Consider the following 16,251-nt stretch of genomic DNA (forward strand, 5'->3'; position numbering starts at 1 on the left):
AGGAATTTGTTACTAAAAACAATATCTTGTCTCCACACCAGCACGGTTTTCGAAAGGGTCTATCCACAACCACGCAGCTTATTTCGACGGTACACGAGATATCGAGTGTACTCGACCAGGCTGGTCAAATTGACATTCTGTTTTTAGACTTATCGAAAGCGTTCGATAGAGTGCCTCATGGAAAATTATTGTATAAATTAGAGTGTATAGGGTTACCGTTGTACATTATTCAGTGGATTGCTTCGTACCTCGTTGATAGAAAGCAGTTTGTGGAAATTGATCATTGGCCGCCTAGTGCGCTGTCTGTTACCTCGGGCGTTCCACAGGGGAGTGTTTTAGGCCCGCTACTGTTTCTTCTTTATGTTAATGATTTGGTGGACGTAGTGCCTCATGAAGTATCCATAAGAATGTTTGCGGATGATTGTGCTGTTTTTAAGAAAATATCATCCACAAATGATCATTTCTTGTTGCAAAACACTTTTTCTGCAATCGATGATTGGTGTATGCGTTGGGGTATGGCGCTGAATTCGGAGAAAACTGGACTTTTGTGTGTCACAAAGAAAAAATATCCTAGGTCTTTTTCTTATCAGCTCCATAACCAGCCTGTATTAGAAGTTTCCCAATATAAGTACTTAGGCGTGACTCTAACTAATAAGCTTGCTTGGTGGGAGCATATATTGGCCATTTCTTCATCAGCCCTGCGGAAGCTGTGGTTCCTTAAAAGAAAACTGAAACGCGCTCCAGTTAGTACCAAGATGTTAGCTTACAATACATGTATTCGGTAAAAACTAGAGTATGCTGCTGAAGTTTGGGATCCCCATTATAAAAAGGATGCAACTCGAAAGAGTCCAAAGAAAGGCGATTTATTTTTGACATATATCGAAAGCACGATTCGCCATCCTTATTGATGCAGAATGTACCGACTCTCGAGGTTCGCCGGAAAATTAGTCGTCTTGCCTTTCTTCACAATTGTCTTGCAGGGAAAACTAAATTAATACTTCCCAATTGCATAAAACCTTTAACTACAAGGACAAGTAGACACAGCCATGAATACTCTTTATCGCCAATTTTCGCTAGAACCAACGCACGCAAGTACACTTTTTTCCCTCGAACAGTGTCCGAATGGAATTCCTTGCCCCGACAGATTTTTGAATCCGCCGACTTTATGAAGGTACTCGAGTCTCATATTGTACACTCCGATGGATGAGCATTGCTACAGTCTTCGTGTTCTGTTGATTTTTGTTGCTGTTGATCTTCGTTACATTGAATGTATCCTTTGTAGCCCCTTCTGCTAGGGCCAAATTACTGGCCTGCAGTATTGTGTAAATAAATAAATAAATAAATAAATAAATAAATAAATAAATAAATAAATAAATAAATAAATAAATAAATGTCACTGTTAGCCTCATGAACGAGTGACGGCGGCCTTGCAGCCATGAACAGCTGGTGCTCATTTGCTACGCTGACTTTCATTTCACATTCTTTTTTTTTATGTGCAGTAATGAGCAGTGATGCTAGCGATAACAGCTACGCTGCAACGTCCGAGCTGCGAGGCACGTTCGATACAATGACGAAATTAGAAAATAAAATAAAATGGTTCGTTAAGCAATGCGCCCTACGAACACATGCCGTTTGGGGCAGAGAGCTTTCTGTTACGCGCAACGACTGCTGAAAAAGTATGATGCTCTACTTTTGCAACAGAAATGCAGCTATTTCTAAAGCGGTCCACGTGCCATATTTGCAGTATGGCAATAATGCGCTCTCTCCCTACCTCTGTAGCAGGCTGTGTGCGCTCGAGCGTTGTTAGCTGTTCCGCATTGGGCTGAAGATGCGTGTTTTCATGTTTTAATTGTGTATGGTGTCGTTACCGTAGAAAGTTCCTTGTTTCTTATCATTTATAACGGCGCTTCCTTAACAGAAAAAACGCATTAAATGAGGGAACGCAGCATCTCCATTATAAAGCTTTGCAGGCTCCAGTATTGCTTATACGAAGGAACGTAGCGTCTACATTCAATAGCTTTGAAGCCTCCAGTATTGCTTACCTTCTCTCTGTCATTCTACGTATTGCAGGAATCTCCATCATTTCCTCAGAATACACTGTACAGCCAAAGGACATCATGCATAGTCAAGGGCAAAATTCCAAGTATCAGAAGACGATTGCAAGGCTTCGAAGACAGCAGGTGAAGACCCCCAACAAAAAGTGCTTAATTGCAGCTGTTTAATGACGGACATACTGGCTTACACATTCGAGATGAGCACGCTGGTTACAGCCATTTTATTTCGGCACGCAACCATTCACATAATTTTGCTGCCCTAATTCGCCCTCCTTCGCGGAAGTACAAGAAAAAACGTGATATTTTTTTTCTTCTAAAACAATCCCATCTTGAGCAAATGAATTGCTGGCGTATATGTGCAGTTTTGTTTCATTATCTCGATGATTGCAACACGTGTTCTATGTGTTTTGCTTGTGCAAAGTTATTGCCATCACGTCGTAGATGACAGCAAGAGTCTGCGTAACCTAATGGTCGAGGCAAACCCAAGTTGGAGCATTTAAGTACTTAAGAGCAAAATGACTCTGATCTAAACACTAATGACGTGCGATACCTGGTGGCAAGTCGTTCTGACGGTGGGCTGTTTTATATGTTTTTACTTAAGACAATGCACCCCTTGTGGGAGGCATTCGTGCTAGCCCGGAGCACCGAATGCAAAATCTCTTCAGCGACGGATTTAGGTCAAATGAATCTCCCGCTAAAATGGATCAACTGCGATGCGACAAGGCATGACAAGATACTTCATCGCTAGAGCTGCTTTCTTTGACAGGTTTTGTGTGACTCGCCCAAGTGGGGAGGGAAATAAGGGGCTGCGTGCAAGGTGAGTCTAAAATGGCGATAGGGCGCATACAATAAATAACCTCTCCGCCATTGTGAACAGGTATGCTTTTACTACTAATAGTAACAAACAATAACCACCGCCATTTTTCAGCGGGTATGGTTTCGTACTATATATAGATTGGGCACATGAGTGCTTTTATCAGATTGAATTTCAATACGTTTCCTTGCAATATTCAATAGAGTCACCATATGTCGCAACCATTTCAACTAGAGAATAGTTACTCCGGCATGTTCTTGTCCTCAGGCAGCCAGCTCGTATCACAAATAGAAAAGCACTGCTCTCTGTATCACCATGCATATTTTCCCTCCTGGTTTCATTCTTGCCATTTTTGTAAATCTCCATGCTCTATTTTTTGTTTCCAACATTTTCACCCAATTTCCCGTCTCTGTATAACTCACTTTCTTTTTTAATTATAATTTATTCAGTCATGAGGCTTTACCTGCCAAAAACACAATATGATTATGAGGCATACCGTCATGGGGGACTCCGGAAATTTGGACCACGTGGGGTTCATTAACGTGCACTTAAATCTAAGTACACGGGTGTTTTCGCATTTCGCCTCCATCGAAATGCTGCCGCCATGGCCCGGATTCTATCCCGCGATCTCGTGTTTAGCAGCCCAACGCCTTTTCGATGACTCCTGGTTGTCTATTTACAATTCCTGTTACTCTGCGCTTGGTCGCCAAGTTTCTTGACCTCGTCCTCCAATCTGTGTCCACGCTTTTCAGGTACACATGCTTGTGCACTTTCGCTTCCCATTTATTTCCATCCATATTTTTTAGTCTTTCTTCAAAACTAATTTTTCTCTATGCTTCTCTTAATTCAAAAAGATGCCCGACCCATGGCCCCCTGCACTGCCTCATTTGTGATATTACCGTGGTCTCCCAAAGCCAACCGGCCTACCGAGCTTTGGTCAACTTGCAACCCAGAGAAGGTATCCGATTTTCATCGTAGATGGCATTTGCAAACGTCAGCGTTGGCACCATTACTCCTTTCCAGTTTTCACTCACCACCTCATATTTATTGTGGCCCCACAGTGCTCTGTGTTTCATTATTGCAGCATGCCATTTCCCATTTATTTTCAGGTTCTGTTGGTGGGCGCTTCCGTAAGTCTTTCCTTTGTTTATGTACAGGCTGATGTAATTATATTGCTTGACTATGGTATGACTTGCTGCTGAATTGACAAGGCGTAATTACTCGTCTCTTCATAAAATATCATAATTTTAGATTTCTCTCTGGTAATCTCGAGGCCTGGATTTGTCGCTGCGTTGCCGCAGATTTTCGAAAGTGTCTGTAAATCTCTTTTATTGTCCACTAGTAGCACTCTGTCGTCCGCATACATCCGTCCAGGGAGCTCCTATTGCCCTATTTGTCGATTACGCCTGTTTCTATGCCCTTGACATAAAGCGTGAACAACAATGGAGGCATAGGACATCCTTGCTTCAGTCCTTGGTGAATCCCCCCCCCCCCCTTCATTACCTTTGCCACCTTCCCTTACACATTGTACTCGGTGGTCTGTATACACCTCCCTCAGCAACTCCACGAAATCGTCCTCTGTGCCTTCGTGCTTAAGAATATCAGATCACAATTGCATTGTAATTGAAACTCATTAAGAATCTACGTTGTTGTAGGCTCCTTTAATATCGAGAAATGCTATCTATAAAGGTCTATTCTAAGCTACTGAAATCTCTATGCACTGAGTTAGTACAAACATATCCTCTAAGCGTTTGGCAGGCCTGAACCCACTCTGCGGTTCCCCTAGTATTTAAATTTTGTCCACCCACTTCGATAGTTCCACTTTTATGGCTTGCATTGCCGTTATATATATCACCGACGTTTCTTTAACTGGCCTGCACGAGCTCGCCTTATCACCTTTGCCACCTGTGTAGGATGGATGGGATGGATGGATATTATGAGGGTCCTCTTTTGAATGGGGTGGTGGGTGGCGCCACCAAGCTCTTGTTATTGCCTAATGTCCTACCTATATTAAAAAAAGAAAAGAAAAAAAACTCGCGATGAATACCCATACCCAAAGTTTCTGAACTCCTATTGCGAACTCTGCTTTTGTACGTCTCCGTTTTTTGTCGTTTCCCTACTTTTCTTCCACCAATCCTCCAACCGCCTCTTACTTATCCCTATTGCGCACATGTTTACTTTTTCACTGCTCTCGCTGAACCCAAGGGTTTCCAGGAGGCCAGTGGTGCCTAAATCGACCGCTGGGCAGATATCTTCCCATTCGAATACGACATGCTCCATCATTTCCCTAGCTTTACCGCAGCAAGCGCATGCTTCGTCCTTCTTATATCTCGCTTTATAAGTGCGTGTTCTATGGTATCCTTATCTCGCTTCGAAAAGTAATGAGCTTCCATTTGAGTTGTCATAAATTGTTTCTTTCCACATTTCGTTTTGTACTCTTAAGCAGTTACTCATGGCAGGTTTCTTTTCCATTGTCGCCACCCATGAGATTATCTAAGCCTCTCTGAATTTCCGCTTCAGGTTCTTTGTTGCTGTGTTGCTCACTGTACAGGCCACGTATACTTGCTGGTAAGCTTCCGAGTTCGTTACCTCCACTGTGAATCAATGTTTTTCTGTACAAATACCTCAACACTCTCGCAGTACATTTACTTTCTTCAATATTCCTCAGTCGTTCTTCATAATCAATTTTATTGTGAGTTTCCCTCGCTTCAAACCTTCTCCAACCCGTATCACCCTGCACAGCTTCATTTGTAGTCTTCCCGTGTGTGCGCAATGCGAGGCGTCCCACTGACTTTTGGTTGCCACTGAGTCCTGATTGTACTCCTGATTTTAAGCAAACAACCGCATTTCCAAATGTAAGTCCTAGAACCATTGCAAGTTTCCACATACCCCGGAGTACCTCGTACCTATGGGCACCTATGTGGGCATCGCCGAACAGCGCCTCTGGCGGCAACCCGTGCATACATACGCGGTTCGTATGCGAGGGCGTCGTTGTTCGCAAATAACTAATCATAGAAGACATCTTTCAAAAATATCCCGTGAGGTTCTACGCGCGTAGTCCGACATCTCGTGCAAGGGTGCAGTTACTCATGGCCGAAAACCCGTTCCAAATTGCGGGGGAAGTTTGAAGTATGGAAGTTCATGACAACGTTGAAATTTTGGAGGCTTTTTTGGCCAGTGTAAAGCGATTTGCGGGGAAACTATTTCCAAGGTCAATTCACATGGTTTCGAAGGCGAGGGTGAAATGTCATTCTAAACCAATGAGCAGCGACATCGATTAGGGTCGTGCGATTGAAGCGCGACTACATCTCGGGGGGCTAAACACTAGTTAATGGCAATTTTGCATGCAATGCGTCACCAATGGAAACAGGCAAATGTGAAATCACAGGTTGTTTGCTTCCATCCGCGAATAATTTATTTACAATGACCTTACAGGCCCCCGTAGGAGCATGACGTAAGGGGGGAGTATAAACAGAAACAGTACTATAAGAGCTAGTGAACATATTATGTAGCAAGTGGCACTTATACATTTCTACTATAAAGCATTAAGTTAACACATTAAGTTAAGTTGGCGCGTAGTTGATGCGTGCTGAGACGATGCCGATATAGTATCGATGTGCTAACGCGACAGCGTTAGGGGCCCCGTGTGGCAGAAAATCTGGCGTCCCGCGTCCAGCATCGACCATTTTGCGAGCGAAAAAACATTCCGAACAACGTATACCCAACCACGCAGGCCATCTTTGTAGCGCAGAGGCTTTACTGAAATAATTGAATTTCTCAAAGTTAAATGCGTCAGAAAAACGGTAAAGTACGGCTTAAACACAACCTACAGACATGATAGCATCGGATTGCAATTAGAATATACGAGAAAACGTAATTCTCTTACGCGGAAAGCCAAACATTAACCCCGTTTCCAGCGTTTCTACTATTCATCAGGCATCGCGCCGAGCTCGGTTTCTCGCAACAAAATCAGCGCGCATTCGCGGCCCCAGTCCGCGTTTCTACCAGAAAGCTCGCGTTCGTGCACAGCGTTCGCCGCGCGCGTTTCCCGGTAAACCTCACGGTTGCATAAGCTGCTGTTGCTGGGAAGCGCGATAAGCAGTCAGGGATCTTTGAATGCAATCGTGTTCCACACTTAACGGCGGCGCTTAAGCGTCCTCAAAATTTTTGTGAGCCACCAAATGTCTACGTGCAAGCACGTTTTCGTCCGCTGTGACCGTGCCTGCACGCCACTCGAGCATCCCTACGCAGACCCCTACACTACAAAAAAAAAAAAAAACAGTTGCACTGTTTGGGGTGTATATTTGCCACACAACGATAGTCGTCATCTGTCTGGTTTGCGTTTCCTTTCTTGAAAAAGCTGCGCTCGTTACTTTCCTGTCGAGGATGACCGGTACCTCCAAGTCGAGTGACTTGGAGGTACCGGGCTTACAGCTTTAAAGGAAGTGCGCTGGACATTCCGGCGACGGTTCCCCTGCTTGCAGGTACGCATAAGCCAAAGAACGGAAGTTGAACGCGGCTTCCACTTTCAGGAGTAGAATCCTCGACTACTCGCTTTCGAGACTGCGCTTCGCGAGTACCTTGCGCGGGGCTGACTTCATCGACCTTTTTAGTCTCTCCCACCAGCCACCCCACCATGGCGCGTTGGGTACCAAGAACTTTTATGATATTCGATGGTTGGCGAGAAATGAAGCAAACGGAGAACCATTCGTAATGCGCCCCACGTCACTTAAGTCTCTGCTTGCCCTCTTGAAGGTCAGGACATTGTCCGGATAGACTATGAGAGGCACTCCCCTACGAGCAAGGAGCCTTCTGAAGGCAAGAAGGCAAGTGTCAGACGAGAGGCCTACTCTTATTTCTTGATGCACCGCTCGAGTTGTTGCACAGGTAAAGAGCACAACGCAAACCTTGGTGCAATGAGTTTCTGTTTCGCTGCACTTTTCTTATAATGGGCCTGCGAAGTCGGTTCCCACCGCTTCAAATGGACGAGATGTAGTGGAGCATAAACTACCCTCACGCGCTTTGTGCGGAATCCGTTTGCAGAGAAAGCAGTTTATAATCTTTTCGTCTCTTGGTGGGCTAGGATGATCGAGAAGCGCTCAAGAATTTGCGTAAGCGTGGCTGATACTCCGCCATGTAGAACACGACAGTGTGCCTCCATAATCACCAACCTCGTGAATCCATGATTCTGAGGCAAAATCACTGGACATTGAACTCATTTAATACAACATCTTGGTTGTTTACGGAGACGCACACAAAACGGCAACCCATGCCTTCGATGAGATTTGGTAGAGCGTTCCGCATAGCCAAATGCTGTGGCGCTATCGAGCGTGTATAAGTGTTCAACGGAGGCTTCTTTTGTTAGACCTGACAACGTCAGAAGAGAAGGCTGATCTCACTAATGATGTTCCCACCTCAGGTACGAGATTAAGCGAAATCTGATCTACCATTTATGTTTTGCTGTAGCGGCAAAGAGCAATAGCAAGACCTGATTCGGATCAAAGCGAGCTACCTTGGTTTCGCCATGTTGTTCGCTAGCCACGTTAGCCAAGCAAAGCCCGCGATGCTACATCCTAAAGTTAGCGTGCGTAACCCTCAAGTTTCTGCATAGCGTTCTCCTTATGCGCATTGTAGACACGTTATTTTCTAGCATACGCAAGAGCTTTGCGTAAGCTAAACTAAAAGTGACCTGCAAAACTGTCTACTTACTGTTGGCCTCCAAGTGTGCGTACAAATGGCAGGCACTTGGCGTCTTCATTTGCTTTAATTCTCAGCAGAACACTGATTTAAGACATGCTCTGGAGTTGTTGGGCGCTGTATTAAGGTCAGCTATACGTCCCTTGAATTTCTGAGCAGTATGAATTTGCGGCTCTGAACAAGCCCTCCTGATACATACAGACCCATTTTCTCCCTTTGCGTCTAGGTTTCAGGAGTATTACGTGAGTGCGACTTCTCTCAAATAAATGTGTCTTTCCTCAAGGCAACGTGCTCAATTAAGCGTCCCAAGTGGTTTATAGGTCTGCTAGAGCGATTCTTTGCTGTTCGTCATATTGTAGTGACGAGGCATCAGGTACTGTTTCGTTCGCTCGGCGTTCAGTTAGTGTGTGAATTACATCTTCGGGCATAGTGAAGTATGCGGTAATGTAGCTTTTATTGATCATTGCCAGTGTCCTTGTGTGTCTTTAGTTTCATTAGCAGGATATAGCAGGATTATTCCCAAGTGGACTCAATAGGCTAAAAACACATTTCTGCTTTTCTCTCCGTTCGCGCAAATATGGTTCTGATGCAATGGCGACTTCGGGAACATGGGTGGCACAGCATTTATATCCGCACGTGAGAATGACAAGGCAGCCTCGATATTTTTTCCGGTGGAAGTAATTTTGGCCAAGCGAGACTTTCCGTAAGCCTTACTTTATAAAATTTCCAGCACTGAAAAAAAATGAAATCGAGACGACCTTGTTAGTCTCGATTTACGAAAATTGCCGTCACTGAAAAAAAAAAAAGAAAATCAAGGTCACCTTGCCATTCTCACATGTGGGTACGAGTGCGGTGCCATGCACATTGCCGAAGTTCCCAATGTAAAGCAAATTTGCGCAAATGGAGACAGAAGCTGAAATACCCCGTATGGAACTCCCAAGACCTGTTCGTGCAATTTGGGAGGAAAATTGTGTCCATCGCGTTGGATGCGAGCGCGTATAGTGGCTATATTGTAACTAAACCATGTTTGCATCGTTTTTTCAGGACATGACCAACACAAGTGCCACCGAGCCTGAACTGAACATCGAGCAGATCCCAGATAAGTACATCGGCTACATCATGCACTTCATGCTCAAGTTCCAGAACGACACGTCCGAGTTCGGCAAGCCCCAGGTGCGGCGCACCTTCCGCTCCTCGTACCCGCTGTTCTTGGTGCTGTACGGGTCGCTCTTCGTGTCCTCTCTCATCGCCAACGGATGGATGGTTCTGCACATTTACCGCGGGAAACGGCCGCGGGAGACAGTGTGCGTGTACCTCTTTGCCAACGCACTCAACGACATCTTCAAGCTGCTGGTCGTGATGCCCATCTCTCTTGTGACGCTATTTCTACACAACTGGGTCTTCGGCAGTTTCCTCTGCTTTGCGTCGCCCATCGTCCAAGATTTTCCTTTCTACTTGACCTTGCTGACATTCGTGGCAATCGCTTGCGACCGGTACCGGTACGCTATGAACCCGATGAAGCGCCAGATACCGCCGCTGCTGTGCCTACTCGGCGTCTGTCTTGTGGCAGGCATCCTAACTCTGCCGTATGCTGCTTACACCAAGTTCCTCGACTTGCAGCAGTACTTGGGGTATCAGTTCCGGGGCACAGGTATCTGTGCCATCAACTTGACGGAGAATATTGAAGAGTACATCCGCGGCTTGTTCATAGTTCTGTACGCGCTACCCGTCGCACTGGTCATCTACTTGCACGTGAAGGTCACCGTAGAGATCAAAGCCCAGGAGACTTCGTTGGCCCTGCACGCCACCTACCGGCGCGACAGCAACGGCGAAGAGGCGTCCGTCTGCTCCGTCGCGTCGTCCATGGCACCCGAGTCGGTGTACAGCACGCGCTCGTGCGCCGCGTTTCCCGTGGCCACGCGTGACCCGTCCGTGCAGAGGCGCCGCTCCTCGCCCCCCGGCGACGCGCTCGACTGGCTCAAGGAGCGCCGCACGCAGAACACTGTCATGATGATGGTCACGGTGTACGCCGTGTGCCTGCTGCCGCTCAACGTGCTGCGCCTCATCGTGCACGTTGTCCACGAGGGGCCGGAGCATAGCGTCCACTTCGACCTGTCCTTCGCGTTCGCTGTTCTCATCGCCTTCCTGCCCACGCTGGGCACGCCCTACTTGTTCCGCGTGTGGCGACTCAGCCTGGACGCCTGCCAGTACCGCAAGCTGAGGCGCGCGGGCCGCAACAAAGGGCGCTGCGATTCCAGGGCCTGAGCAGCCGCCTGATTTCGGTCACGTGAGTGCTTTCTGCTTTTCTAATGGGGGCCACTTCCTACAATTTCTGCACAATGAAAGAAAAAATTGAGTAGGATGTACAGGGACGCAGCCGCAGTGAGTACGTGAAACGTCTTGTGCGTGCTGCAGACGGTGTATCATTTCTATTCTAGATAACCGATGTAACCGAATACGCAAGTTACACTTATTCACGCTTAGAAACTTACACGCTTAACGCATGTTACAACTGTGGTGGGGATCTTATGGCCTGATTTTGCAATTGCTCTCGCGTCCTAATCATAGTGGGCCTGTTTGTTTTGGAGAGAGTGTTTGTGCACTAGGGTACAAAAATGACTGTTTGCCCGCCCCCCCCCCCCCCCCTCCAAGATTTTTAGCGCCATGGCATTGTCCTGCGGCTTTACCGGGTGTGTCTTTAAAAAGCAAGAAGGTCATTTTGTAGGGGTAGTTTTTGTAATCTGAAAGGGTGCTTTCGAAAGAGTAATGCAAGCTTGCTAAACGGTGGTAGTAGGTGAATGTTTGTCCATATGCAGACACAGGTTTTACGTCCTTAATCCGAGTAGGCGTCTGTTTACGAATCCACTTGCGCATTTGCGTGAAGGTGTCTTGTCGCGATTTGTTCCGCAGCCACATACACCTTTTCTTTTTTGCATAGGTGACGTGTACACGCCAAGTACCTTTTCTGGGGGCTTGGTAAAATACAGGAGTAAAAGTAGAAGTTAATATGAAACTGGTCAATGTTCAAAGAGCTGCTTCAGTCAAGGGCTTCAAGTAAGGTGCTTTAGTTCTAAGAACATAGTCATTTATTTCCTTATGCAGGTGGCACGTTATGCAGCACACCCTTGTCTCTTTGCTAAGGGTTGGTAAAGTCGTAATTGAACCGAATATATGCTAATGTGAACGAACAAATTAAAATTCGCGAATCCCACCACGTTGTCTCAGTGGCTATGACGGCCTGCTGATTTATATGAGGTCGTGGGTTGAAACTCATTTTTGTCGGTTTTCTTTTAAGGCAAACTAGAGTAACCTGTATCTTTACTTTCTTATGAACATCACAAAACCCTAGATGATAAAAATTGTTCCGTGTCCTCGGCTGCGGCATGCCGTATTGCCCCCTGTGCAGATTCGGGAAGTTAAAATCAGTCAACAAAAACTACGATATTTGATTCTGAGCAATACAACTCAAGCGACTGTTTTTTAGTTGTGTCTGTTTTTTTGCCATCTCAGTCTGCGAAATCCACAGCATGATTAGGTGCCAAATGCGGGTGTGGCTGATGTCCCGTACGCCAGCGCACGAGTGGGAAAATGTTCAACCAGCTTGAATGGAAAGTTTTGTAGCTTATTTTTACCAATGAAATACATAATAAACGACCAGAATACCAGCTACACGCTTTGGCAATCACACAATAGACAGTTTGAACCGGTTTGGCTAATTTCACCTGGGCTTATAGCCTGGGCGCATGGCAGCGTCAACTCCAGTATATGGTTATTCAATCAGCTAAGACACGGCCTTCGTTCCTCCGTACTATTCTTAGCTCTGTTTTCACGAGCCGAAGAGACAACTCTGTTGGCGCAAGGAACAGTAACGATATAAAACAGGCTAGCGCAGCTGAGCTAAACTTTAAAATTGCAAGCAATATTGTTTTCTTTCGCACAGCCATTGTACTTTGTTTGACACATTCCTTTCGTTTGCAGCAGCAGTCTCACCTTTACTGCGTTCACGCTCACCCTCATCGCACCTCACCTGCAGTGTCTCTGAGCATGAGAGTGTGCCACGTAAGCACGATTCGCACTGAAAGCGGGAACGCTGTTTACTACGTGCCTTTTAGGACGGACCGTTGTCGCATACAGCAGTCATTGTGATTATTTGAAATAGCGTTCACAACCCAACGATAACCCCCACCGAGTTTGGCTACGCCATGTTGCACAGCGATTGCTTTAGAATCAAGCGTCCTATAAATGTACAGCGAAAACCTTCGACGTTTCCAATAACCCTCGCAATACAACGGCAACCCCCGTTGAATCTCGCTCGCTTTCACGGACGCAACAGCAGAGCCATACACTTATAGTGTACACAAGGCGAGAGCTGTCACTCTGCAAGTTTAATACGTTTTCGGCACACATTTACATAAATGAACAATTCTTAGCGCAAACATAATCGCAACTCATGCCGCATCACATCAGCTCGTTAACTTTCACCGTGTCTTTTCTCAAGCCACATAAGGCTCTAAAGATGTGATAACCCACGATCAACCCCGAAATAGCGGATAAGAGGCCACTGAAGCTATTCACTGTCAAAGTTGTTTTCAGAAGTAAGCATTGACGTGGGGTATGCAAAATGTGGGCGACATAGCGGAACGCAGATGCGAGAAAGGCGCGGGGGACACGCGACTCTTCGAGGGCAGAGCCCGCACCTTTGTTGGCGCCTGCAGCCGGTACAAGTTGCGGCTCGACACTGGAAACCAGGCATTTTTGTGTTCATTTTCTACGCTAATAACCAACTTTCAAGATAAACGCACAATAAATATTGAAGGTGTACCCTACATCAGTAAACTTACTCATTGTTTATATTTAGTGTCCCTGTAGTTTCCCGACACGAATGCCTTGTTTGACTTCTGCGAGAATCAATGTAATCATTTAGACATAAAACAAGCGCGTAATAATACGCCGCATCGAGCAGCAATAGTTCTGCGAGAGCAGCTATACTGCGAGCGATCGCGACGCTTCTATGCGGGAGAACTGCTGGGTCATTGTTGGGCTCTTGGCGCAAATGGTTGTTTGTCGACTGCGAGATGAGGTGATGAGACCCTCTCTGGCGTGTCTTATCGAAAGCCGAACGGCAGGGCACGCGAGCTACGTTCTATAACCGTGTCAGCTGTGGGGTAATTGTGTTTATAGGAACGCCACAGCAAGGAGTCGAGCTTTGTTCAGTACAAACGTGGAACATTTTAGTATTCAATACAGGGCTGAAACTGCATTCGCTCAAATCAATTTAATGACGCGGTAGCTAAAGCACTGCGGTCGTTCATCCGGGAAATTTAACGCGAGCAAATGCTCCTCGGAGTGCCTATTTTCACACATCGCATTTATCATAAAGGGTTGCTTCAACTTGCATCTAAACAAATCACCGGCACATGCACGTCTGACATTTAGAATTAAACTGCCAGCAGTAGTGAAAAGCGGCGAACCGTGAATAAACAGTTCATACTTCATACTTTTACACCTGGAACCAACACGGAACAATACTTCGTCCCTGAAAGCATGCGGCAAAAGGGCACTTTGTGTCCTTGGCCGACCAGGCTGCCCAAGTTTTTCTTTTGCAAATGGCAAGCAGTTTTAAGACGAAGCTTTAGCTCTGGGGGTCCTATTCCAATACATCGGAAAGGAGAAATCGTTTATCTCGGCAACAACAGCACCAAATTTGATCAAGTTGGTTGCACTTAAAAGAATGTTAAGATCTAGCGACTGTTGGTTGCGAATTTTCGGTTTAGGTCGACAATTTTCGAAGAAAGATTTGCAAGGAATCGCAAATTTTCAGAAAACGAAGCTACCAACTTGACAACTATGTAACGCAGTAATGAAAAATGTTATCAGAGTTTTGGAAATGGCACTTCATAGTAGATCTAACACGGACAAAATTGATTTAACATAAATTGCTTTCCATTAAATTACTAATATGTGACTGGAAATTTCACAATAGCCTTGTAACCAATGTGACAAATCCACGTAACATATAAATTGACACATGAAATTTATCTGTTTTAGATACTCTAATGGATGCAGTTTACACAACTGCGATATATGTTCTTAGTGCAGAGCGACTAATATTTTAACTTCGGGTTTCTAATTTTTTCAAGATTACAAATTTTTGAAAACTGCTTTAAAAAAATTCGTTTTGCATAAAAATTCCGCAACCCACAGTCACTACAATTGACAGTTTTCTCTCACATGCCACAAATTTCATTAAAATCGACCGTTATCTTAGGAAAGCGTTCCTGAATTTTACATGTATTTGAATAAGCGGCGTTCGAGTTGGGCCTGAGCCTCCTCTTACCGGCGTTTCAACACGACTTCGCTCGCAGCCGAAACGCTCGGTCGTAGCGTATGAGCGCGCGGATTGTGCATTCGCGAAGTACAGTTCCTCGCAGGGGCGCGACCGTACGGCAGTGGTTGTGGCTGCAGAATGGGCAAGGCACTGTGACTTCCTGCGGTTTGCTGAGTCGTTTCGCGAGCGAAAGTGCGTCTCGCTGCATGGCCGACCGGAGCGCTTTCTCGTCATCGTGCCTTGCTGTTATTGCCATGCATGCTCAGAGCCAAGCAGGAAACACTAGTATTGCCATGTAGTATTCGCCCTCGAAATTCCAGGGCGAATCAGAAAGTCTTTGCCTTTGTTTTTTATTGGCTAAAATAAGCTGCATATAGGTAATTAAAAATATACGTACCTTACACTATTTCTACGTTCTGCGTACCTGACACTATTTTCCCACATAGTCCCCACACCGGTTCAGACATTTGGCCCATCGCAGCACTAAATTTGAGATGCTCCTGTGGTAGAATTCATCCGGCGGACTGTGGAACCACCGTCGGACTGCTGTCTTGGCTTCATTGTTGCATGTGGATCGCTGTCCTGACAGGAACTTTTTTAGCGGACCGAAAAGGTGGAAATCACCAGGGGCGACTTCCGGACTGTATGGGGGGGTCCATACTCTCCCAGTGAAATGACCGGAGCTTGTCGGCGGTCAACGACGTACGCGGCCTCCCCGAACGCTCGTTGTAATGCAAGCTTTCACGGCCTTTTTGCGAAATTACAACGCCACCACTTCACACTTCTCAAAGCGAGACACCAGACACCTGTGGATGTTGATGGGCGTTTATCCCTTGCGTCACTCAAAACGAATCACACTTCGTTGCTCGTACGCCGTGGACGTGTGAAGCCCAACCGCCATCTTCAACAACTGACAGCAGCGCCGTGCCGTGGAGCTCCCGGCAGATGAGGCCCGGCTGGTCCAAGAAAGGGCCGCCACTGCGAATGGATATGTTGAGTTCGTATTTACAGCCGTAGTTTGGCTAAACAAATAGGGACAAAGGCTTTCAGATTCTCCCTCGTACTTGCTGAGTTCATGTTAGTCAATGGAAGATTTGGCGGTGACGCGCTGTCCCCTTTCCCTTCCCAGTACCTGGACAGGCTGTCACTTTCGAGGTGCACCAGTTTTGACGTCGCAGTGAACGCGCGTGTTTGGGGGGACCTGAACTGTTTCCGCTGCAGCTTGCGGGGCGCGCGGTTTCACCAATGGCTTTGTTTTCCTAGTCCTTCAGCGTCATTAGCTAAATTTACCTTGGCACCTCGGAAACCTTAGAGGATCAAGTTTGCTATATGTTTTCGGAGTGTCTGCGCTGTGGAAG

At 46.1% G+C, this 16,251-nt stretch overlaps 1 protein-coding gene across 4 annotated transcripts in view; it reads left to right on the forward strand.

The window, feature by feature from the left end:
• Positions 1-16,251, forward strand: part of LOC126546068 (neuropeptide Y receptor type 6) — a 206,243-nt gene that overhangs the window by 123,268 nt on the left and 66,724 nt on the right. For 2 of the 4 annotated variants that reach the window (XM_055061232.2, XM_050194158.3), the window contains exons 1-2: positions 2,091-2,180; positions 9,610-10,852. In XM_055061232.2, coding sequence (XP_054917207.1) covers positions 2,118-2,180; positions 9,610-10,830 — 1,284 coding nt within the window. In that variant the 5' untranslated portion in view covers positions 2,091-2,117 and the 3' untranslated portion in view covers positions 10,831-10,852. Of the gene's footprint in view, positions 1-2,090; positions 2,181-9,609; positions 10,853-16,251 lie in introns of those variants that run through there. The other 2 variants (XM_055061234.2, XM_055061235.2) reach the window with 1 other exon arrangement.

The sequence above is a fragment of the Dermacentor andersoni genome, chromosome 1 (genome assembly GCF_023375885.2).
Source record: "Dermacentor andersoni chromosome 1, qqDerAnde1_hic_scaffold, whole genome shotgun sequence".
In the NCBI taxonomy this organism is placed as follows: domain Eukaryota; kingdom Metazoa; phylum Arthropoda; class Arachnida; order Ixodida; family Ixodidae; genus Dermacentor; species Dermacentor andersoni.